The sequence below is a fragment of the Muscardinus avellanarius genome, assembly GCF_963383645.1.
Source record: "Muscardinus avellanarius genome assembly, chromosome: 3".
Lineage (NCBI taxonomy): Eukaryota > Metazoa > Chordata > Mammalia > Rodentia > Gliridae > Muscardinus > Muscardinus avellanarius.
In genome coordinates, this window is record NC_137788.1 from 18,008,305 (window position 1) to 18,033,832 (window position 25,528).

General features: G+C 38.3%; 1 protein-coding gene across 2 annotated transcripts in view; it reads left to right on the forward strand.

Moving 5' to 3' along the window:
* Window positions 1–25,528, forward strand: part of KDM1A (lysine demethylase 1A) — a gene marked incomplete at both ends in the record, with an annotated part of 86,114 nt that overhangs the window by 31,400 nt on the left and 29,186 nt on the right. The window contains 7 exons of one of the 2 annotated variants that reach the window (XM_080690970.1): window positions 2,864–2,923; window positions 13,491–13,624; window positions 19,221–19,299; window positions 20,856–20,948; window positions 21,500–21,606; window positions 22,528–22,609; window positions 24,937–25,031. In XM_080690970.1, the coding sequence (XP_080547096.1) occupies window positions 2,864–2,923; window positions 13,491–13,624; window positions 19,221–19,299; window positions 20,856–20,948; window positions 21,500–21,606; window positions 22,528–22,609; window positions 24,937–25,031 (650 nt within the window). The remainder of the gene's footprint in view (window positions 1–2,863; window positions 2,924–13,490; window positions 13,625–19,220; window positions 19,300–20,855; window positions 20,949–21,499; window positions 21,607–22,527; window positions 22,610–24,936; window positions 25,032–25,528) is intronic. The other variant, XM_080690971.1, reaches the window with a different exon arrangement.

Consider the following 25,528-nt stretch of genomic DNA (forward strand, 5'->3'; position numbering starts at 1 on the left):
TTCTTAGCACACAAGTCAGGTATAAGAAATCTCTTTCTGTTAATTAGCATTGACTTAGAGGAAAAATAAAATCAGTCAAGTACTCCCTGTAGGTTAAAATTAACTATTTGCATAGCATGTAGTTTATAAAGAAGGAAAATTATAGAAATAGGAAAGAGGCTAGTGAAAAGTGCTTTTGTTTGTTTTCTAACTTTTTAGTAGTGGTGAGATACCTTCATGACAAGATTATTTTACACTTGTCAAGTCAGGAACATCATATAAGACAGAGGAGCTATGCTGCTCCTAGTGCTTAAATGTTATTCTTGAAAACTATTTCATCGTTTTGAGAAATAATCTTTCGGTTATATTTGCTCCTCCCAAGTATGGTTTAGTGTCTGGTCCAGCTAGGTTCTATTTGGAACCAAACAAAACAGTGGCAGTATTTTTAAAACCAGATGATAAGCTGGTGCATGCTTGTAATCCCAGTACTTGGGAGACTGAGACAGGAAGATCACACGTCTAAATCAGCCTTAGGAGTTTAGTGAGCCTCAGCCACATGGCGAGGTCTGTTTCAAAATAAAGAGTGAAATAGGGATGGGACTGTAGTTCAGAGGTGGAATGCCTTTGGGTTCAATCTTCAATACCAAAACAACAGCAACAGCCCCTATGACATATTTATTTATTTATTTATTTATTTATTTATTTATTTATTTATTTATTTAGGTGGTACTGGGGTTCCTGGAAGCCCTTCTACCTCCGGGCTACACTCCCAGACCTATTTTTACATTTTTACTTGGAAACAGGGTCTCCTAAGCCAGCACGCGCGGCTGGCTTCGAACCTGCGCGATCCTCCTGTCTCTGCCTCCCAAGCGCGGGGATTACAAGTGTGCGCCACCACGCCCGGCTTTATGACATATTTTAAATGAATAAATCCAGAACTTGCTAGGAATGAGTATTTCTTATTTAAACTTTATGATTTAAAACATGGGGCTTATAAACAAACATAGTGGTGCATGCTTGTAATCTCAGCACAGGTTCAAAGCCAGGCTCAGAAACTTAGTGAGGCATTCTGCAACTTAGTGAGACCTTGTTTCCAAATAAGAAATAAAATTGGGCTCTGGGTATAGCTCATAGGTAGAATACCCCGGGTTCAGTCCCTGGCAACACACACACACACACACACACACACACACACACACACACACTATATTTTCAAAATAAGATTGCAGATTTGATTAGTAATTGGATCTTCTATTTATGTGCCGCTTTCTCTTTATTTATTTATTTATTTTGTGATACTAGGGGCGGAACCCAGAGGCTTTCTACCTCCGGGCCATACTCCCAGACCTATTTTATACTTTATTTGGAAACAGGGTCTCACTAAGTAGCTGAGGCTGGCTTCGAACCTGTGAGATCCTCCTGTCTCAGCCTCCCAAGCGTGGGGATGACAAGCAAGTACCACTACACCCGGTTTATATGCCATTTTCTAAGAGTTTAGAGTAAGAGTCTTCAAACAGAGTTTATGCCGTCTAGCAGCACATTTTAGTATCATTGTCAAAATTAAGTTCTTTACATTCTTAATGATGAAAATATTTAAAATCTCATAGAGCTTGGATCCTTTTTTATTATTATTATTTTTATACTGGGGATCAAACCCAAAGGCATTCTACTTCCAAGTTATACCCCCAGTCAGATTTTATTTCTTATTTGGAAACAAGGTCTCAGTAAGTTGCAGAAGGCCTTGCTTAATTACTGAGACTGGCTTTCAAACCTTTGATACTCTTGTCTCGGCCTCCCAAATACTGGGATTACAAGCGTATGCCACCATGCTCAGCTTGGAGCATTTTTATAGTAAAAGGGCATTGTTAGTTTGACTTTACTGTTTCCTGCACAAATAGTAGAATAATCAGTGTGCTTTTTATTTTGGGTATAGGTTATAAAATAAACTTTAATGAAGCTTGTTTAGGTTTAGAACAGTGGGAGGTGGTGTTTTCATTATCTTCAAAAGATCACACAGTAGTTTTTCTGTAATATACCAGGTGATTAGAAGCTTAAGAGGATCATAGCATTTGTCTTGGTGATTTTGGAAGAGTCTGGGAGATACTACTTTATCCTATCAGTTTTTCAGATTGAATTTTTAAACTTTGATTCTTTTCTTGAAACTACTTCTATACATTAATCAATGAGGAAAAGTTCTTAGCAAGGCTTACTGTGCAGCTCGAGCTAAAAGCCTCTCTCAGTCTTGCCTGCCCCTCTCTATCCCCCAACAAGCGTGCATCTCTCTACAGTTCTTAGCATCTTGTCTACAGGAGTCTTAGGGTGTAGTCTATGGTAGCACTGGCATATTCATCTCTACTATGTATAGTAAATAAAACTACTTTTGGAGTTGAGTCAGTTATATTTCTTGCTTTGAGGAGAAAAGGAGAGTTTTCATTAAAATAGTCTTTTGCTTGTTGTCATATACTTCTCATTTTAGGGCATTAAAGGAATATTGACTTTATGCTAAATTATTTCAACTCTAGGTCCCACAGTTCATGCCACACCTGTTTTCAGTCTAGCAACAGTTAAAGACATTTGGAATCCATTTCCCCTATTCAAACTTAGTAAATCAGACTGACAGTAAGAATTTAGTGATTGGAAATACTATGTATTTTTGTTCACTGCCTTTCAAAAAAGTATCAGCATGTAAAGTTGAAATTTCCTGATCAGAATTTGGAAGATTGTGATATAATACTCTGGGCCTTGATTCCAGAAGGAGCTCTTTGAATATGGGTTTACTAGTTGGTGGTGAATTAATGAATCCGCCAACTATTAGGCCTTTATGTCCAGATATTATCTTAATTTATGGAGTAAGGTCCCTGAGTTCTCCTCTTTCCTTCCACAGGGCAAGCAGGAGGACTTCAAGACGACAGTTCTGGAGGGTATGGAGACGGCCAAGCATCAGGTGAGGGTGGCGTTAGATGCTTGCCACTTAGCAGCAAGAGCCGCCAGGTCAGGGATTGATGCTTGCAAGTGTTTTTGGCTGTGGTATCCACATTTTAGCGAGAAATTCAGGGACATGTAAGCCACAGACGGAGTAGGATAATAGGCGAGAGTGAGCCAGAACGAAGGCAAGCAAAACCTGTTGAAGTCCTCAGGCCGATCTCAGCCCTCCACTCCATGTTTTCCAGGAGATGGCGGGTCCTTTTCTCACCAACAGTCTTTACACTGTAAACATGATGTAAAACATAGACTTAGGAATCATGGGACCCTTAAAAAGAAAACCTTGATGATATACATAGAGAGATTGCCACAGGCTTAAAAGTTTTAAAAGAAAATAAAAAAGGACTAAAAGGTGCATTATAGGCCTAATCAACATATTATGCGGGCAAATGACACCTTTTTAGATATGGTTGTTACATAATATTGGGTACATTTTTTTCAATAAATATTACATAGTTATTTTATAGTTTAAATATTTTTCTAAGGTGAAATTATCTTTTTTTTTTAAAGTCCATTTAAAGCACTTTTTCATTTCAGACCAAACAGTATGAATTTTTACCACAAGAAAAAAGTAAAAACTTACAGGAGGCCACCATCAGAAATAGTGTTTGTTGTAGGAATCCAAAGTAACGTGTTTGAACTTCATCCTCTGTCCTTTGAAGGATGTTTTTGTGTGTTCCACTGCTCAAAGCCGGTTTATATATGCATTTTGATAGGATCAGAATGAGTATTAACTCATTGTGGGAGCTTGTTACTTTTGAATTAAATCTACTCTAAAATTATTTGTCTGTTGCAGTTTGCATGTAGCAGATTGAAGGATTTTACTTGTATTTTACTTCCTTAGGCGAAAAATAGTTCTGGGTTAATAGAGCAGTTGGTAGTTGAGGATTCAGAGCATTTGGAGTCTATGTCTTTAAATGCTATCCTAAGGACTAGAAGTTGACACTTAGTACATGCTTATCTTAGAGGAGTTAAAATCATCACTCCGAGTCTATCATCTGTGGCAGATAAAGCTTCAAGAATACTTCTTCAATTGGTATAAAAGTAGGTCTTCATGGAACTTGTTAAAGATTAGCGATATTCTTCAGAGCTTTACTCTCAAGAAAGGAAATTGAGTTTGCTTGTTGCTTTTTGGTTTTATTTTTATGAAAATATTTGCTTTTACGATTAGGTAAAAAATGCAGTGTAATGCTGAAAGTAATAGGACTTTCATGTAAAACTGGGGTGCCACTGTGTTTCTGTTAGTGAACATGAGTTTTAAGTGTATCCAGAGATGGTGGTGACTGTTCTGAATCCCTCAAACTTTATTTAGATCTTTGTCATGTTCTGAAGCATGTATTTTTTGAGCTGTTCAATTAGAGATAAAAATGTGCTTAGGAGTTCCATTACTTTGAACATTATTCTCTTGAAATTAGATGACCATCATGGGTATCTTGAAGCTAGGATTATCTTTGACTTTTCAAAATCTACCTCAACTTTGTGTGTAAATCTGAATCTTAGAGCCCTAAGATTTAGGATGGAACTTAAGGTCATCTGGTGTAGTTTCCTGCCTTCACACAAATAGTGTTACATCTTCCCTATTTATGGGTTAGGACCTAAAAAGAAGCTTAATGGCTCAGCGAGCAGTGAAACAGCAGTGTGAAGAGTGAGAATACAGGGATCTTGCTTCTTGGTTCACAGACTATTCCTTACACCACTAGAATAACTTAAAACAGATAGTTACCATAATCTAAGAAATCACAATTCTCTGGTTTTACTTTTTTTTCTTTCCTCCTGCTATTCTTTTTATTTTTAAATACTAGGACTTGATATGGTGTGTCTCTACTAATTTTAAGTAATGTCTTTAATATATAGTTCTATCAGGCTTCTGTTTTCACTTTTCAGCTAGAAATCTAGATCCAGTTAACTTACCTACTTTAGTAAGGGCAGTTAGGCCGGGCGTGGTGGCGCACGCTTCTAATCCCCGCACTTGGGAGGCTGAGACAGGAGGATCGCGCAGGTTAAAAGCCAGCCTCAGCTACTTAGTGAGGCTCTCAGCAACTTAGTGAGACCCTGTTTCCAAATAAAATATAAAATGGGTCTGGGAGTATAGCCTGGAGGCAGAAAGCCTCTGGGTTCCACCCCAGTACCACCAAAAAAATAAAGGCAGTTAACTCTCATGAAGCCCTCCGTTTTAGTTTGTTGTATCTGTGACCTTATTCTAGTCAAGATGCTACCTATACAGAGAATAGAGGGTCTGTAATTTCATCTTCCCCTTCTCTCTTCCTTCTCCCTGTTTCATTTACCTCCAAAAGGTCCAAATTATTCACTTTAATATTTAGCTACGTTTACTGTGTTTTCAGAGAAAATAGGTCAGACAGACTATTCCTTAGAAAGGGTAATTCTGCCTTAGCAAGATTGTATTCTGTAAGATGATAGTGAGATTTCCTGTGTGAGGTGGTGAGCAGGAAAGAAATTGGGCAGGAGGAAAGATTGATATGCAGTCATCTTTGGGGCTTCTGGGAATTTTAGATGGAATCTTTGGAACATTCTAAGTGTCCAGAATAATAAATAAATGTGTATATATATACACACACACACTTATTTAGTGATACACAGGGAATTGAACCCAGAGTTAAGGTTCTACTTCTGAGGTCTCACACACACACACATCCTCCCCAGCCCTTTTTATTTTTTATTTTGAGACAGGGTCTATCTACCTAAATTGCTGTGGCTGGCCTTGAACTTGGAACCATCCTGTCTCAGCCTTCTAAGTTCTGAGATTACACGTGTGCACTGCTGTGCCTGGCTCAGAATACTAGAGTCTATTAATACATTTGAATACCAAAATGCAAAACTATATTCCAGAGCTAAGTATAAATTTCTTCTGAATTATATATACTATTTGTACTTTAAAAAAAAAAAAAAAAAGGACAGTCAGGTGTGGTGGCCCACGCCTATAATCCCAGTAAGTGGGAGGCTGAGACCCGAGGGTCGTAGGTCATGGCCAGCTTCAGCAACTTAGTGAAGTCCTCCACAACTTAGTAAGACTGTTTCAAAATAAAATAGGTTTGTGGGTATAGCTCAGAGGTAGAATGCCCTGGTTCAATCCCTAGCACCCCCCCAAAAAAAAAAAAATTTAAAGTCAGCTATATTCCAAAATGATTTTTCCTATAAAGGAAAATGCTTATGAATTGTATTATCCAAAGTGGTCTGTTACTTCATTTTGGAAATATTCTGTTAAAAAAAAAAAAGATGTTTTGATTTAGCTTCTGAATAATTTAGGTGCCAAAATATTTTCTTTGGAAAAAGCTTAGACTTTTTTTTAATCTTGTAGGTTTTTCTGCCTGATTTTGATAATATTCTTTATTCCTCGTAATAATAGTTTATCCCTAACCACTGAACAGAGGGAAATAATTACTGAGAGATTTTAGAAGCCACTTGTCATTTAAAAAAATTGATACTTGTCTGAGCATGGTGAAGCACTTCTGTAATCCCCACAATTTGGGAATCTGAGACAAGAGGATTACAAATTCAAAACCACACTGGGTAACTTTGTGAGACTCTTTCTCAAAATAAAAAATGAAAAGGATGGGTATGTGATCAGTGGTGGGGCACTCCTGGCTTTGGTTCCCTAGGGGGGTTGCTATCAGAGTTGTCCTCCGGTGTTTAGCAGTGGTGTGGTGGCTTAGGCTTGTCATTCCAGTACTTGGGAGGCGGAGACAGGAGGATCTCAGGTTTGTGGCCTCAGCTACTTAGTGAGAACCTGTTTATAAAAAGAAATAGAAAATAGGGCTGGGGGTGTAGCTTAGAGGTAGAATGCCTCTTGGTTTAATTCCCAGTACCAAAAAAAAAAAAAAAAAAAAAGGGTAACTTTTTTTAAGATGCTACATGGGAGATGAGATGGAAAAGATTATTATTTTAAGTATATATGGACATTACAACTTGAACTTCTTTAATTGCTTATATTTGTTTAAACTTTTTTTTGTGTGTGTGTGGTACTGGGGGTGGAATCCAGGGGCTTTTCTACCTCCAGGCTATACTCCCAGACTTATTTTATACTTTATTTGGAAACAGGGTCTCACTAAGTTGCTGATAGTCTCACTAAGTAGCTGAGGCTGGCTTCGAACCCGCGCGATCCTCCTGTCTTAGCCTCCCAAGTGCGGGGAATACAAGCGTGTGCCACCACGCCCGGTTTGTTTAAACTTTTGACATTTGATATAGAGAAATACTTTGAAATTGCCACAGGATTTATATAAATAACATGTCTCAGCTGTTACCAAAATTCCCAAAGTTAGCAAACTATATCAGAATGATTTTTTGTTAAGAACATTTGAAATGAGGAACCAAGGGTAATATGAAATTTTGTGTTTTAATTCTCGTGGCTTTTCTGTTTTCCATTGAAAATAATATTTTGCAGTAAAATTAATATTCAGTAACCACTTAGTAAATATATAGAAGGTGGTGCAGGCAAGAAAGAAAACTACTGCTTTTGGCAGGGAGAAGTGGAATTAATAATAGGGACAATTTATTTTTACGTTAATAGTATACATATGAACTATATACCAAGAACAACATCTTAAGAGATACTTTGTCACATACTTGGTATTAATACCAGGTATTTTTGGTCTTGAGTTTTGTTTATTTTGGGAATGAAGACTGGGAACATCAAAGCTGTATATTTTTGGAAAATTTCACAAAGAACCTGTACCCCTAATAGTCAGCACTTGTTCTTTTCTTGCCTTAATTTTGGTGCTCCACCTGCAGCAATATGGCTCTTACTGTTTTCCTCTAAGAAATAATTTTCCTCACAGTCATTAATTTTAGGTTGAAATAATTATATGTAAGGATTGTTAATGTGATGTAGTAATGTAAAACGCAGTGTTTGTGTCTCATTATCTATAGAGAATGGATAGCCTTATTTCCTGTCTCAACAGTGTTGTGTGGCCCATGTTAGCAGCTGGCATTTTTTGCTGGATCTCTTATTAACTATTTTTTCCTAGTTTGCCATTTGAATGTCTTTATGGAAACAGACCTCTCAATGGCTTAGCTACAGTTTCCTAAATTAAATTTTACCTACCTTGTTCTTTCTATTCTCTTAATTCTACTGATGCCTTTTTGTTAACTTTACTTTCATTATTAGTGCTTCTAATTTCTTGTTTTATATGCTTTAAAATGATTAAATATGAGCTGGGTGCATGGTGGTACATGCCAACCCCAGCAACTCAGTGAGACCCTCTTTCATAATAAAATATAGATCTGGGAATGTAGCTCAGAGTAGAATGCCCCTGAGTTCAAAAATAATACATAATACCTACATATACACACCCACATACACACAATAATTTCTTCAATTGTGTTGAATTTTGAAACTTTAAATTGTCTTTTTAAAAAGTTTTTATTGATGCATTATATTCATACATCATATTGAGGTAAAAAAAACTTATGTGGATATACATGCACCTATCACCCATTTAGCCCATACCCAATTCCCACCCCATTCCCTCCCCATCTCTCCTTCCCATGTTTGGCTTAGTGGTTGACTTCGATACGTTTGAGTACGTTGTGTGTTTTAGAGAATTTCCCTCATCCTCCCATCCCCTCATTTAGGTTGTCTTGTTTGCTCCTCTATAGGTTTTCCTTTTTCATCTAGAGTTCCTCCTATGACCCATTTCTCCTTAGCTTTCGCATATTAGGAAAAGCATCCAATTTCTTATTTTTTGTGACTGACTAATCTCCTTTAGCATAATGTCTTCCAGTTCCATCCATTTCCCTGAAAATGATGTAATTGAGTTTTTTTTAATGGCTGAGTAAAATTCCATTGTGTACATATCTCCACAGTTTTGTAATCCATTCATCTTTTGATGGCCATTTTGACTGGTTTCATAGTTTGGCTATGGTGAATTGTGCAGCTATGAACATAGATACACATGCATTAGTTTAGTAGTTTGGTTTCCTTTCTTTTGGGTAGATTCCCAGAAGTGGTATTGCTGGATTAAATGGTAGATTTGTTCCCATTCTTCTGTGGGTTCTCCATACTGTTTTTCAAAGTGGTTGCACTAATTTGCAATCCCACCAACAATGTTTTAGAGTTCCCACTTCTCCACATCCTCGCCGGCATCTGTTGTTGTTTGTGTTTTGAATGATTGCCATTCTAGTTGGAGTTAGGTGAAATCTCAGGGTAGTTTTGATTTGCATCTCTCTGATTGCCAGTGATGTTGAGCATTTTTTCATGCATTTATTGGCCATTTGAATTTCTTCTTTCGTGAAGTGTCTATTTAGTTTGTTTGCCCATTTTTTTGTTGGATTATTTGGTTTTTTAGTGTTGTTTCTTGAGTTCTCTGTACATTCCAGATATAGTCCTCTATTGAAGGTGTAGGTGGCAAAAATCTTCTCCCATTCTGTTGGCTCTCGATTAAGGTTCTTGACAGTTTCCTTTGCTGAACAGAAGCTCCTCAGTTTCATGCAATCCCATGTATTGATTCGCCTTTTAATTTGTTGTGCCTTTGGGGTCTTGTTGAGAAAGTGTTTATCTGTGCCTATGTGTTGCAGTGTTGGACCTATGCCCTCTAGAAGGAGCTTCAAGGTCTCTGGTTTGATTTCCAAGTCTTTGATCCATCTTGAATTGACTCTTGTGCAGGGTGAGAAAGTGGGTTTAATTACCAGTTTTCTGCATATGGTTAACCAGTTTTGCCAGCACCATTTGTTGAAGAGGCTATCTTTGTTCCAGTGTATGTTTTTGGCCCCTTTGTCAAAAATCAGTTGGCTGAAAGTGTGTGAACTTGTTTCTGGGCCTTCTATTCTACTTCATTGGTCTATGTATCTGTTTTTGTGCCAGTACCATGCTGTTTTTATTACAATGGCTTTGTAGTATAGTTTAAAGTCAGGTATTGTGATTCCTCCTGCATGGTTTTTGTTGCTGAGAACTACCTTGGCTATTCTGGGCTTTTTGTTATTCCAAATAAATTTAAGGCCCGATTTTTCTATGTCTGTGAAGAATGATCTTGGTAGTTTAATGGGCATTGTGTTAAGTCTGTAGATCACATTTGGAAGGATGGCCATTTTAATCGTATTTCTGCCTATCCATGAACATGGAAGACCTTTCCATCTTCTAAGATCTTCGATTTCTTTTTTCAGTGTTTTATAGTTTGCAGAGATTTTTTTACCTCCTTGGTTAAGTTTATTCCTAAGTATTTTATTTTTTTGTGGGAGATCCTGAGTGGAAGTGTTTTCTGAAATTTTTTCCCCAGTGGATTTATGGTTGGTGTACAGGAAAGCTTCTGATTTTTTAAGATTGATTTTGTATCCAGACACTTTGCTGAATATGTTTATCAGTTCTATAAGCCTTTTGGTTGAGTTTGTTGGGTTTTCTAAATATAGTATGTCATCTGCAAATAGTGAAAGTTTGAGTTCTTCTTTTCTTATTTGTACTCCTTTGATTTCCTTTTCTTGCCTTATTGCTCTGGCTAGAGTCTCTAGTACTATATTGAAGAGAAGTGGTGATAATGGACATCCTTGTCTTGTTCCTGTTTTTAGGGAGAATTCTTGAAGTTTTTCCCCATTTAATATGATGTTGGCAGTGGGCTTATTGTAGATTGCCTTTATGATGTTGAGATATGTTCCCTCTATTCCAATTCTCTGCAGTGTTTTTATCATAAATGGATGTTGGATTTTTATCAAATGCTTTTTCAGCATCTATTGCAATGATCATGTGATTTTTGTCTTTGATTCTGTTTATATGATGTATTATATGATACATCACTATTTTATTTGTGTTGTGTGTGTGTGTGTGTGTGTGTGTGTGTGTGTGTGTGTGTGTGTTACTGGGAATTGAACTCGGGCATTCTTTCTCTGAGCTACACCCCCAGCCTTATTTATTTATTTATTTATTTATTTATTTATTTATTTATTTATATGTGTGTTTGCTTGTTTGTGTTTACTGGGGATTGAACCCAGGGGCATTCTACTTCTGAGCTACACTCCCAGCCTGGTTTTATTTCTTATTTGAAAATAGTGTCTCCCTAATTTGCAGAGGGCCTCGCTAAATTGCCAAAGTTGGCTTTGAAACTGTGATCCTTCTGTCTCCTAAGTACTGGGATTACAGGTGTATGCCACCAGGCCTGGCTTAGTTTTTGTTTTGAAACAGGGTCTCACTAAATTGCTGAGAGTCTTAAATTGCTGAGGCTGGTCTCAAATCTGTGATCCTCCTGTCTCAGCCTCTCAGGAACTAGGATTACAGGCATGTACCACCATGACTGGTTTATTTTTTATTTTAATACACTGTTGTTTTTTTCCACTAAATTGCTGAGGCTGTCCTTGAACCTGGGATCTTCCTGTCTCACCCTTCCAAGTACTAGGATTACAGGGGAATGCCACCATACCTGACTGAGCCTTGTATCTTAATATTTTTATAAGCTAGTGGTTAAGTATTTTTTAAGATGTTCTTAGAAGTATGAGTACAATCTATGCATATGTATTTTTGTTTTTTGCTACTATGGATTGAACCCAGAAGCATTCTCTGAACTATGTCCCTATCCCTTTTTATTTTGAAACAGTCTGAGTTGCTGAGGCTGGCCTCTAACCTGCAATTCTCCTGTCTTAGCCTCTCAACTACTGGGATTAAAGGAATGTGCCACCACACCTGTCTTGCAGATGTATTTCTAAGAATAAGCATTTATCCACCAGCTTATAAAAATATTTAATAACCAATTTAAGGAATTACAAACATTTTTCTTGTAGTATGCAGTATATGTGCACACTATATGTATTATGTAGTATATTTAGTAACACATTGTTAACATAGTCTATAACAAAGCATTTAGTGTTCTTCTAGAAAAAGCAAATTCCTTGCATTCTTCTGGCTTATTATAATCTGTTTAATTTCTCCTACTCTTTGCCAGCATTGAATAATGGGAACTGATGGTCGCTACTATTGAGAGGGTTATATATTTTAGAATCTGCTGTAGATTATTCAACCTTTGAGTCATCTTTCTGTTGCATGCTGTAATCCTAAAAGAAGGCATGCGACTGCATCTTCCGCTGTATAGCTTCTTGCTTTCCTCTTAGTATACTTTCCCTTTAATCTGGTTCTTTACTTGTAAATTTTAGCACATGCTACCAATGATTCTAATTTTAATATAGAATATCATTCAATATTAAGATATTTAATCGATGAAGAAAATATTCTAAGTGCCTTATATAAAGTATCTTGTTTGATTCATTAGTAAACTGTAAATTTTGGAATGTTAAGAGTGGCACCTTTTGAGACAGCTTGATAATTTAAAAGTTTCTTGTAAGCCGGGTGTGGTGGCGCACGCTTGTAATCCCCGCACTTGGGAGGCTGAGACAGGAGGATCACTCGGGTTCGAAGCCAGCCTCAGCTACTTAGTGAGGTTCTCAGCAACTTAGTGAGACCCTGTTTCCAAATAAAATATAAAATAGGTCTGGGAGTATAGCCCGGAGGTAGAAAGCCTCAGGGTTCCACCCCAAGTACCACCAAAAAAAAGTTTCTTTTAAGCCAGATGTAGTGGTGCACGCTAATTCCAGCATTTGGGAGCTGAGACAGGAGGATCGTGGTTCACTGACAGCCTCAGCTACTTAGGCCCTCTGCAACTCAGTGAGACCCTGTTTCAAAATAAAGAATTAAAAATAGGGCTGGGGTGTAGATCAGAGGTAGAATGACCCTGGGTTTCATCTCCAGTACCGCCAAAAAAAAAAAAAAAATTGTTTCTTTTAAGCCGGGCATGGTGGCACATGCTTGTAATCACAGCATTTGGGAGTCTGAGTCTGGGGGATTACAGTTCGTGGACAGCCCCAGCTACTTAGGCCCTCTGCAACTTAGTGAGACCCTGTTTCAAAATAAAGAATAAAAAATAGAGCTGGAGGTGTAGCTCAGAGATAGAATACCCATGGTTTCCATCCCCAGGACCTAAAAGAAAAAGTTCCTCTTGAGGTAGGTGAAGGCGGGGCGTGGTAGCACACACCTGTAATCCCAGTATTTGGGAGGCTGACATAGAGAAGATTGCAGGTTTAGGGACGGCCTCAGCAAGTTAATGAGGCCCTCTGCAACTTAGTGAGACCCTGTTTCAAAAATAATAAATGAGCCGGGCGTGGTGGCGCACGCTTGTAATCCCTGCCCTTGGGAGGCGGAGACAGGAGGATTGCGCTGGTTCGGAGCCAGCCTCGCTGGCTTAAGAGACCCTCTTTCCAAATAAAAAGTATAAAATAGGTCTGGGAGTGTAGCCCGGAGGTAGAAGGGCTTCTAGGAACCCCAGTACCACCAAAAAAAATAATAAACAAATAAAATAATAATAATAATAAATAAAATAGGGCTGGGGATTTAGCTCAGAAGTAAAATGCTCCTGGATTTCATCCTTAGTTACTCCAAAAAAAGAAAGGAATGAAAGGGAAGAAGGTGAGATCGATTAATCTGTGAGTGAAGCAAAAGTTTACAAAGTTCTTTAGTCAGAAAAGGAGTTTGACATGTCATCACCACCCCTGGTTTTGTGCTCACTTGCACTTTTCACAGCCACTTCTGTTTTCTTTCCTAGGTGTGGAGGGCGCCGCTTTTCAGAGCAGACTTCCTCATGACCGAATGACCTCACAGGAAGCAGCCTGTTTTCCAGACATCATCAGTGGGCCTCAGCAAACCCAGAAGGTTTTTCTGTTTATTAGAAACCGTACAGTAAGTTTCCATGCTAGCCTTTTTTTTCACCTGGATTATGAAAAGTACCTTAGATTTTATAGAGAAGGGGGGGGGGTTCAGAAAAGAATTTTTAAATTGCAATGCTCTTGTTCCAGAGATAACCATTCTTATTGTTGTTTTTCATTTGGTTATTTTTAAAACATATATATGAAATTTTTGCTTTTACAAATTGATATCCTGTTTACATGCATTTTGGGGGGGACCTTTTCATATAACTCATGATTTACACGTTTAAAGTTTTTTTTGTTTTGTTTTTGTTTTTTTGAGGAGGGTACAGCTGGGGATTAGACCCAGAGCCAGCCTGTACATTGGAACAAGTACTCTACTATTGAACTGTATCCCCAGCCCAAGGAAAAAAACATCATAAAAACAATCACTTTTGCCAGGTGTGACACATGCCTATGATCTCAGTATTTGGGGAACTGAGACAGGAGGCTCACAGGCTTGCAGCCAACCTTGACAATGTTAGGGAGGCCCTCTGTGACTTAGTATTACCTTGTTTCAAAACACAGTATAAAAAGGGTGGGTGTGGGTGTATATCAGATATAGAATATCCCAGAGTTCGTTCAGTTTTCAGTAACAAAGAAGCAAGACAGCAACAACAACAACAAAAATCACTTTGTCAGTCAGGCATGCCCTGTGCCTGTAATCCCAGGATTTGGGAAACTGAGATAGTGAGGCTCTCAGCAACCTGGTGAGCCCATTTCTAAACAGAAACTAAAAGGAAAGTGCTGGTAGTTTAAATCAGGGTTGGATCCCGTGTGTGTGTGTGTGTGTGTGTGTGTGTGTGTGTGTGTGTGTGTGTGTGTGTGTGTGTGTGTTTTGCACGCATATGCACACAAATCACTTTGTCTTTACCTCCAAGATAAGAGAAACCCCTTACCCTGTTTTGCTTACCCAGTTCAACTTCCTCCTCTGGCTGAATATTTTGTTTGATGATTGGACTATTAAGACATTTAAGTTAGCATTTCCACCTTATTTTAAGTAAGTTCTGAACAGCCTTATATCTTTATGGCTTTTCTTTCTTTTTCTTTTTTTTTTCTCTTTTCTTTTTTTAGTGGTACTGGAGTTCCTGGAAACCCTTCTACCTCCGGGCTACACTCCCAGACCTATTGTATATTTTTATTTAGAAACAGGGTCTCTTAAGCTACTGAGGCGGGCTTCAAACCTGCGCGATCCTCCTGTCTCTGCCTCCCAAGTGCGGGGATTATAAGTGTGTGCCACCATGCTTGGCTTATTTCTTTATAATATAGATCTAGAAAGATCAAAGTGCTTTTAAGTTTTGATAAATATTGTCCAGAAAGGCTCAACAAGTCAACATTTTCATTTCCCTACCCATTTTTGTTTTTAAAACAGTGATAATCTATGTTGCTATAACAAGCCAGCACAGTTTTTATTTCTTGGATTACTGAGATTTCTTTTTTAAACATACTAACCATTTATATTTCTTCTGTAATTTTTTTTAAAATGCCCTTTGTTCATGAAAAATCCCTTATCCATGGGACTAGGGGTGTGTGTGTGTGTGTGTTGTGTTGTGTGTGTGTGTGTGTGTGTTAATAGTTGATAGCCCTCCTCCTCCTCCTCCTCCTCCTCTTTCTTTCTTTTTTTTTTTTTTTTTGTGGTGCTGGGGATGAAACCCAGGGGCATTTCTGCCTCTGAACTACACCCCCAGTCCTATTTTTTATTCTTTTTGAATATTCTTTTTGAAACAGGGTCTCACTAAATTGTAGATGGCCTCATCAAGTAACTGAGGCTGGCTGTGAACCTGTGATCCTCCTGTCTCAGCCTCCCAAGTCCTGGAATTACAAGCATGCGCCACCATGCCTGGTTCCAACTCTCATTTCTAATGATTATTAGGTTTTGTGGATTTTATGTACTGAGTATCTCTGGAGTCATGTAACCTAGGTTTAAATCCTAGTTTCTTCATACTCACTGTATGGCCTTGACAAGTATTTTTCTTTTTCATTACTTTCTTCTTTTTTTTTTTTGTACAGTAGCAATGGAGCAGAACTTTATTTTAAAGGCTAGTGGTTCAAATACTATTGCTTGAGTAGCTCTAGCAGATATAAAATGTAGTACTATCTGAGATGTATACACATAAGCAATGGTGCCGAAGGGCAGTTTAAAAAGGGATATTTATCCTCAGTCACTAGAGAAGCTACGAGCACATGCTGCAGGAGTGAGAAGGAATTGAATAGACCATACTCTCACCTTCTTTCTGATAAAGACAAAATTCTGGCTTAATTAATTCTCCTTTTTGCAACTATACCTCAGCTAAGAAAAAAGATCTCTTGAAAAACTCAAGAACCTGGATTCTAAAAAAAGGACTTTTTTTTTTTTTTTTTTTTTTTTTTTGCAGGTCTGGGGATGGAACCCAGGGCCATTTGACCTCCAAGCTACACCCCCTGCCCTATTTTTTATTCTTTATTTTGAAACAGGGTCTCACTGAGTTGCAAAGGGCTTCACTAAGTAGCTGAGGCTGTCTGCGATCCTCCGGTCTCAGTCTCCTGAATGCTGGGATTACAAGTGGTGCCACCACGCCCGGCTAGGAAATTTTAATATAGTAAACACCATGTGTATTTCCTGTTGCTAGTGAAACAGTATGTTCAGAAAACTATTTTTTTTAAATATAAAAACAAAACAAAATTAAACAAATTCCCAGAAAGAGGCTTGATAAGTAAAACAAAACCAGCCCAAGTTCTATACTTAATCAGATGAGTCTTACATAAACTCCTGCCAGTTGCTTTGCAAGCAGAACATAAAATGTACGCCTTAGTTATTGAATGTCAGCATCAAGCTGAACCCCTGCAGAGCACATTTGGATGGGTAAGTTCACTACGCAACCTGGTCCAGTAGAAAATAGTTGTTTGTAGATCCACTTTGTACAAATGTTATCAGTACATTGAGCAATAAGCCACTTACTATTCCATTATTCTTTTTCATTTTTGGTGGTATTGGAGGGGACCCAGGACCATTATACCCCCAACCCAACTTTTTAATTGGTAACAAGTCTCACGATGTTGCTAAGGCTGTCTTAGAACCTACATCCTACTGTCTCAGCCTCTGGATTGCTGGGATTCTAGGCATACTCCATCATACCTGGCTTCCTTAGTCTTTTAAATGGCAGTTGTATAAGTCAAGCAAACCATTAAGATTACAAATAAGCCGGGCATGGTGGCACCCACTTGTAATCCCAGCATTTGAGAGGCTGAGATAAGAGGATCTCAATTCATAGACAGCCTCAGCTACTTAATAAGGCTTTTTGCAACTCAGTGAGATCCTGTTTCAAAATAAAGAGTAAAAAATAGGACTGAGGGTAGAGCTCGGAGGTAGAATCCCCCTGGGTTTCATCCCCAGTGCCGAAAAAAAGAAAAGATTATAAATAATTCTCTTGTAAAATATTCTCAGGTGAAGACATTAAGAAACCTTAGAAGTTGAATGAACTTAGTTCTTTTTTTTACGAAAATGCTGGGATAAAGGTAGAATGTCTATTCTGAGAATGGCCTCACTGTTTTTCCATGGAAAAAAACAGTTGTTTCAACTGATATAATTTAACAACTAAACAAATAAAAAAAATAAAATATAGGGCTGTATAGGGTAGCCAAGCCCTGAGTTTGATTCCTAACACCACAAAAAAAATAAAGCATATACCTTAAGATACTATAAAACTTGAAGTGTTGTATATTATGGAACACAAAAATAGAGGTCTGATTTTTATTTTTCTTTTCTTTCTTTTTTTTTTTTTTTTTTTTGGTGGTGGTGGTACTGGGGATGGAACCCTTCTACCTCCGGGCTACATTCCCAGACCTATTTTATATTTTTATTTGGAAACAGGGTCTCTTAAAGCCAGCAAAGCTGGCTTCGAACCTGCACGATCCTCTTGTCTCCACCTCCCAAGTGCAGGGATTACAAGCATGCACCACCACGCCTGGCGAGTTCTGATTTTTCTTTCATAAGAGTAAACTATTAACAGGTTTTAATTGAAAACAAACCAGAACTCTGCACATGGGTAACAAGACACAGACTCCTTAGCACAGAACACCACACAAGAATGAGTTACGCATTGGTAAATCATCATGAGAGTAATGATATTACTGGCTCAGGACTTTGAACAACAGAGCGCCTAGGTAAAAACTGTATAAAGGCTTGTAATGTCTGTAAGCACCAAAAATTAAAATAAAAACTAAATTTGTGTGTGTGTGTGTGTGTGTGTGTGTGTGTGTGTGTGTGTGTTTTACTGGTGTTCCTGGAAGCCCTTCTACCTCTAGGCTACATTCCCAGACCTATTTTATACTTTTTTATTTGGAAACAGGGTCTCTTAAGCCAGCACGGCTGGCTTCAAACCTGTGTGATACTCCTGTCTCTGCCTCCCAAGTGCGGGGATTACAAGTGTGCACCACCACACCCGGCAAAGTTTTTTGTTTTTTTTAAGAAGGGATTAGACAGAGAGGGGACAAAAGGCTACATGTATGTCTTATTACAGACATGATATTCAGCATAAAAATAATACCCTCCAAAAAGTTCCACAATGGGAATAAAAACCAATTTTCACAAACATGTTTCAGTACTTGGGCTTGGTGATATCCTAGAAAAACAGAAGTTAATGGATATGTCACACAGATAACTAAAATTTCCCTTCTGGTTTCAAATGAACTTAAGCAACAATCTTCCTTGGCCAATTTTCCTCCTGTGTCAAACAAACCTGTCATACAGGACCATTTTTTTTTTTTTTATTATTTGTTTTTATGGTACTGAGGGTGGAACCCCGGGACTTTTCTACCTCCAGGCTATACTCCCAGATTTATTTTATATTTTATTTGGAAACAGGGTCTCACTAAGTTGCTGAGAACCTCACTAAGTAGCGATCCTCCTGTCTCAGCCTCCCAAAGCACAAGGATTACAAGTGTGCGCCACCATGCCCAACTTACAGGACCAGTTTAAATTCTTCCTCCCCTTCAAACATTGGAGCATCGGGAACATTCTACAATGCAGAGTGCCTTAAGAAAGAGGGTTCTGTAGTGCCAGTGATACAGCTGCTCTGAGGAGGCTGGAGAAAAAAGCTCCCACGTATCTTACACTGTTGCATTAGCTGTACCATGGAGACTCCCACAGACAGTACATCAGGTTCTTTGTTTTTACAGTCCAAGACAAATCTATTGTGCTGAGACACCCATCTATCATCTCCTTAAATATCTTCTGCTACATATGGAATGGATGCTGGGTTTGAGTCTCCTTGGCTCATACACTCAAGGAGGGTCCACGAGGGCCCCAGGCACATTGGCATTAGTAGTGGCCCATTAGTCACTCATCAGCCCCGGGAGCCCTGCTTCAGTGCTCCCCTCCTCAGGCTTCAGCAGCAGTGCCCTTCCATATTTTTCTCTTTCATGTTTTCTGTCCCTTATATTTTTCAGTAATCCACTCATTTGGCATGGATTTTTGTTTCATCAGTTTCAGGAATATAACCTTCACTGTTTGGATAAAGTTAAAATTTAAGATCTTAAAAAGATGGTCTTATAAATGATGAAGTAGCATATGTCTATTTGTATGTAATATAATTTATATCCTTTTAATACAGTTGCAGTTGTGGTTGGATAATCCAAAGATTCAACTAACATTTGAGGCTACTCTCCAACAATTAGAAGCACCTTATAACAGTAAGTAGTATGTTCAGTAGGACTAGTTTAATTGACATTTCATACTAGGAGCCTAATGGTTCTTTTGTAAATGATTTTTTATTCATATTTACATTTTATTTTAGCTTGTGCTGTGCAAGTGGAAAGAGGAAAGGGAGGGTTGATTCTCTGTTGCCTGGGTTCATTCTCCAGTATAACGGGAAAAAAGAAGAGAGGGAAAGGGAAGAGGAAGGGGAAGGAAAGATTTGAGTCTCTGTATTTTTATGCCTGGTCTTTAAATTGTGTTGCCATATGAATTCGGGAGATCTATTTATTTATTTTCTCATTCATTCATTCATTCATTCATTCATTCAGGGAAGTGAACCTAGGGGCAGCCCAATTTTATTGTTTTGGAACAGAGCCTTGCTAGGTTGCTGAGTCTCACTACTTGATGAGGCTGTCTTGACCTGCAATCTTTTTGTCTCAACCTCTCAAGCATTAGGATTACAAGCATGTGCTACCTTGGCCAGCTTGATTCAATAGCTTTCTAAATAATTTTCCTAGACTGATATATTGTCCACTTTTGATTCATGGAATGCTTTGGCACTTGATTAGCTGACTATCTGGCTTTATTTTTTACTTGTTTTTTTTTTTTTTTTTTTTTGTGGTACTGGGGTTCCTGGAAACCCTTCTACCTCCGGGCTACACTCCCAGACCTATTTTTACATTTTTATTTGGAAACAGGGTCTCCTAAGCCAGCACACGTGGCTGGCTTCGAACCTGCGCGATCCTCCTGTCTCCGCCTCCCAAGTGCGGGGATTACAAGCGTGTGCCACCACGCCCAACTTACTTGTTATTAACAAAGTCTTAAGTCTTTGACAAAATAAATGATATAACTACTTTGCAAAGATTTGTCCTCCATTTTCCTTTTAATGGAATGACATTATTAAAAATTCCAGGCCGGGCGTGGTGGCGCACGCTTGTAATCCCCGCGCTTGGGAGGCGGAGACAGGAGGATCTCACTGGTTCGGAGCCAGCCATGCTGCCTTAAGAGACCCTGTTTCTAAATAAAAAGTTAAAAAATAGGTCTGGGAGTGTAGCCCATGGGAGTGTATCCCAGAGGTAGAAGGGCTTCCAGGAACCTCAGTACCACCAAAAAAAAAAAAAAAAAAAATCCAAATTACAAGCCAGGTGTGGTGGTGCACACTTGTAATTCTAGCATTTGGGAGGCTGAGACAGGAAGATCCGGGTTTGCGGACAGCCTCAGCTAGTTAGTTAGGCTCTTTGCAACTCAGTGAGACCCTGTTTCAAAATAAGGAATAAGAAATAGGGCTAGAGATGTCACTTGGAGATAAAATGCCCCTGGTTTCCATCCCCAGTACTGCAAAAAAAAAAAAAAAAAAAAAAAAATCCAAATTATATATGATACACATTTTGGGTTATTGCACAGTCCAAATAATTCCATGAATTACTTTTCTAAAGGACTCATATGGAAGAGTGTTTAGAATGATTTATGATGGAGAAATAGAAGAGCTAAAGAGTTTTCTGTTTAAACTGCTAGAAATATAAATATGTTTTTAAATTCACTTATTCTGTAGGTGATACTGTGCTTGTCCACCGAGTCCATAGTTATTTAGAGCGTCATGGTCTTATCAACTTTGGCATCTATAAGAGGATAAAACCCCTACCAAGTAAGGACTTGCCTTCATGATTTTTTTGTTATAAATCTCGGACTACATTTTATATCTCTGATTCTGTTGGCCTTCTATCTTGAGGAAATCTATATATAGTTAAAAGAGTTTTTATCTTAGTCAAATTTAAAGTAAAATAATGATACATTTATTTTTAAACACTTTAACCATTCTTCAAAACTGAATACTAACTTAAGACTAGAGAGGTAGATCATAAAGGAAATAGCTTACACCCAGAATGTGTCCTGGTACACTTGTGAGGTAAAAGAAGCAGATGGTTCATAATGTATAAAGAATCACAGAAGCTGAAAAATGGCTGAAGTAATGAGAAAGTAAATCTCAATATAATGAATTTGATTTCTAAATGTTCAATACTGAATTGAAATTTTATAAGCTTCTGATATTTGTTTTTAGTTTTCATATTTTGTAAAGGACTGAAATATTTGCTTATAAGACATCACAACATATTAAGAACTATAGGTTTCATGAGAAAAACCTTAAACTCTTTAACTACAACAAAATAATATAGTTTTGTTCATTTTTGCTTTTAGCTAAAAAGACAGGAAAGGTCATTATTATAGGCTCTGGAGTCTCAGGCTTGGCAGCAGCTCGACAACTACAAAGTTTTGGAATGGATGTCACGCTTCTAGAAGCCAGGGTAAGAATTTTATTTCAGATTAAGAACCCTGACCAAATAGAAATGTGGTAAGAAGTTATCTGTTACAAATTAAAGAATAACACACCTTGATTTTAGCCAGATTAATTTGTATAAGCGTAGTGTTTTGGATATTGTTACTTACATTGGATAAAGCTTTTCTTTTTGTTGGTGCTGGGATCAAACTCGGGCCGTGCACATGCTGGCAGTGCTCTACAACTGAGCGCTAGGGCTAAAATGTCACTGCTAAATGTTTCAGTCCTAGTACCCCTCTAAAGTTTTCCTATCCTTGAAAACTCCTGGTCAGCAGGGGAAACCTGGGCCTAATAAGGAATGAAAGTTATTGTCAATAGTTTATATTCAGTAGACCCTGTCCCTGGGCATAGTCCTCTTTTAGAGAACATTTGTCAGAGAAATTATCAAATTATTCACAGCTAAACCAGGTACGGTTTTGTACACTTGTAGTCCCAGCTACTTGGGAGGCTGAGGTGGGACAAGCACGAGCCCACAGTTCAAATCCAACCCGAGCAATATAAAGCAAGACCCATTGAGCGGGGGTGTCGTATTACAATGGTAGAAAATGGGTAGCACTGGAATTTGTGAGCATTTGTTTTCTCTGTGGGTGGCCATTATACATCTTGTACATTAAGAGGTGTTATAGATAGCTGGATAGAGAGATAGTAGTACCTGTGGCTGCATATGTCTTCTGGCAGTCAAACTGTTTCATATTACATTATTTACTTCTTATATGTTATCTATTACCTATTTTTCCTCAACTTTGAGTTAAAATTTTATTCTTTATGCCCCCATTACTGGTGATTGCATTCTATGTAAACCCTAAACCATGCTTTCCTTTTTAAATTATGGAAAACAATTCTGGTGTATCAGGTTATTGACTTTGCCATTTAATTTCTGATAAAATAGGATCGTGTTGGTGGACGAGTTGCCACGTTTCGCAAAGGAAATTATGTAGCTGATCTTGGAGCCATGGTAGTGACAGGTCTTGGTAAGTGGTGCTTAGTTTTATGCCGCAATACACAGTGTGAACCACAAACGATTGTTTAAGCTTACAGTTTAAAGGCATAGGTGCAGATTTAAAATAGATTGGTTTAGGGTATCGTGTGCTGGTCCATTGTTTTTTTTCTAATAGCACCCTACCACAAACCGGGTGAGTTATAAAGTTGTTTATTTTGGAGCTGGGCATGGTGGTACATGCCTGTAATCCTTGTACTTGTATGATTGAGACAGGAAGATTGTAAATTTGAGGACATCCTTAGCAAGTAGTGAGAGTCTTATCAACCTAGCAAGATCCTGTTTCCAAATAAATAAAATAGGGCTGGGGGTGTAGCTCAAAGGTAGAATGCCTTTGAGTTCAATCCCTAGTACCACACACATACAGAAAAAAAGTTTATTTAGAGCCGAGTGTGATGGCATATGCTTGTAATCCCAATACTTAGGAGGCTGAGACAGGAAGGTCACAGTTTCTAAGCCAGCTTTTGTAACTTAGGCCCTCTGCAATTTAATTAGATCGTGTTTCCAAATAATAAAAAGAGCTGGGATGTAGCTCAGAGGTAGGATCCCCCTGGGTTCAGTCCCCAGTAACAAAAAAGTTTGTTTGGGCTCACACTTGTGATCCAAGGTGGAGAGGCCACATTTGGTGAGAGTCCTGAGGTGGCACAGATCATCACATGTCAAGAGATAGGGAGTGCTACATGTGCCTATGTCTCTTCTAGTCTCTCTCCCTCTTACAAAACCACCCAGATTTAATCATGGGACTTTTGTCTAATCCTAATCACCTCTAAAAAGCCCCTCCTGCCTTTGTGTGGTAGCCCAGACCTGAGGATAGCAGGCTTGAGACCAGATTTGGCAATTTAGGATGAGACCCTGTTTTACACACAAAAAAAGCACTTGGGGGTATAACCCAGAGATAGAACACCCCTGTGTTCAGTCCCCACTCCCCCCCCCCCAATTTTGTCACACAGAACTTATACCAACACTAATAATTACATAACTTTTTTTTTCATGTCACTAAAGATTGAACCCAGAAGCATTCTACCTTTTTTTTTTTTTTTTTTTTTTGCAGGTCTGGGGATGGAACCAAGAGGCATTTGACCTCCGAGCTATTTTTTATTCCTTATTTTTTTGAAACAGGGTCTCACCAAGTTGCAGAGAACCTCATAAAGTAGATGAGGCTGTTCGCGAACCATGATCCTCCAGTCTCAGCCTCCCAAATGCTGGGATTACAAGCGTGCGCCACCACGCCGGGCGAAGCATACACCCCCAACCTGATTTTCTTTCTTATTTGGAAACAGGACCTCGCTAGGTTGATGAGTCTCACTACTTGCTGAGGCTGTTCTTGAACCTGCACTACTTCTGTTTCAGCCTTCAAGTACAAAGATTATGTATGTGCACCACCATGCCCGACATGTAGCTTTATAGTTACATAAAATGAAGTCCACAATATAGTACGATATAGTGCTGAGTTGAAAAAGATCATAAAGCAGTACATGTGTTTTCCTTTTGTCTATGTAGTCTAATTTATTTACCTAAAATCTAGAAGGATTTGCTGTAAATTTTTTTTTTTTTTTAAACTGGGGATGGAACTCAGAGACATTCTATCTCCAAGCTACACCCATAGCCCTATTTTTATTTTTTATTTTGCAATGGGGTTTCACTAAGTTTTGGAGGGCCTCACTAAGTAGCTGAGGCTGGCCATGTACCTGCGATCTTCCTATCTCAGGCTCCCAAGTACTGGAATTATAAGCATGTGCCACCACACCCAGTTTATAAAATGTTAACTGTGAGATTGTGGGTAGTATTTTGCTTTCTCCTTTATGATTATCTTATCTATTTTTTCTTTGAGCATTTTTTTTTTAAGATTTAAAGAAGTTTATTAAAAGATAGAAATACAGAGAATAGGTACAGCTCCATACCAGACTGGCATAGAGGGGTGACTCGAATGAATACACCAACTACTTTGAGCATTTTTTAAAGATGTAGTTTACAGCCGGGGGTGGTGGCACAAGCTTGTAATCCCAGCATTCGGTAGGCTGAGACGAGGATTGTGGTTCGCGGACAGCCTCAGCTACTGAGTGAGGTCCTCTGCAACTCAGTGAGACCTGGTTTCAAAATAAAGAATAAAAAATAGGGCAGGGGGTGTAGCTTGGAGGTTGAATGCCCCTGGATTCCATTCCCAGACCTGCAAAAAAAAAAAAAATCTAGTTTACATACTGTCAGTTTTGAGCATTTTAAATTTTGAGTAAATATGTTACTTTGAGGTTTTCTTTCTCTTTTCATAAGTACGTTGAATTTAATTGTTTAAGTTTTTTCTAGGAGGGAATCCCATGGCTGTTGTCAGCAAACAAGTAAATATGGAACTGGCCAAGATCAAGCAGAAATGCCCACTTTATGAAGCCAATGGACAAGCTGTAAGTTGAGGACAAACAGAACTTTTCAAAATTTCTTTGCTTCAGTTTAAAATAATTTGGGGGGCATGTGTGACTGAAGATACACATAATATGAACTAATAAATGATGTAATATTTTTCTGGTTGTGTCTTAGCTATATTGGAAGGAATTATGTATATGCAAGTTTACATATGTTTTTAGGCATTTTTCTTTTAAGACATTTAATGACAGGCAGTTAGATGGTTAATCATTTTATTTGACTGGCTGCTTATTCTAAGAGACCTGTGGAATTAAAAATTGATTCTTCTTTTATTCTTTTTTTTGTATTGTGCCTCTCATCATGTGCTTGGCTTCATGTGCTCTTATGACTTCAATTTTGTGTTTATAGGCTCAAGCTTTTGATAGGCTGATAGCCAAATGGTGGTTTTATTCCAAGTATTCTCATTATTTGCTGACCAGAAGCTTAGGAGCTTCTTATCCTTTGTATGACAGTAGCACAAAAGTGATAATTGGTATGG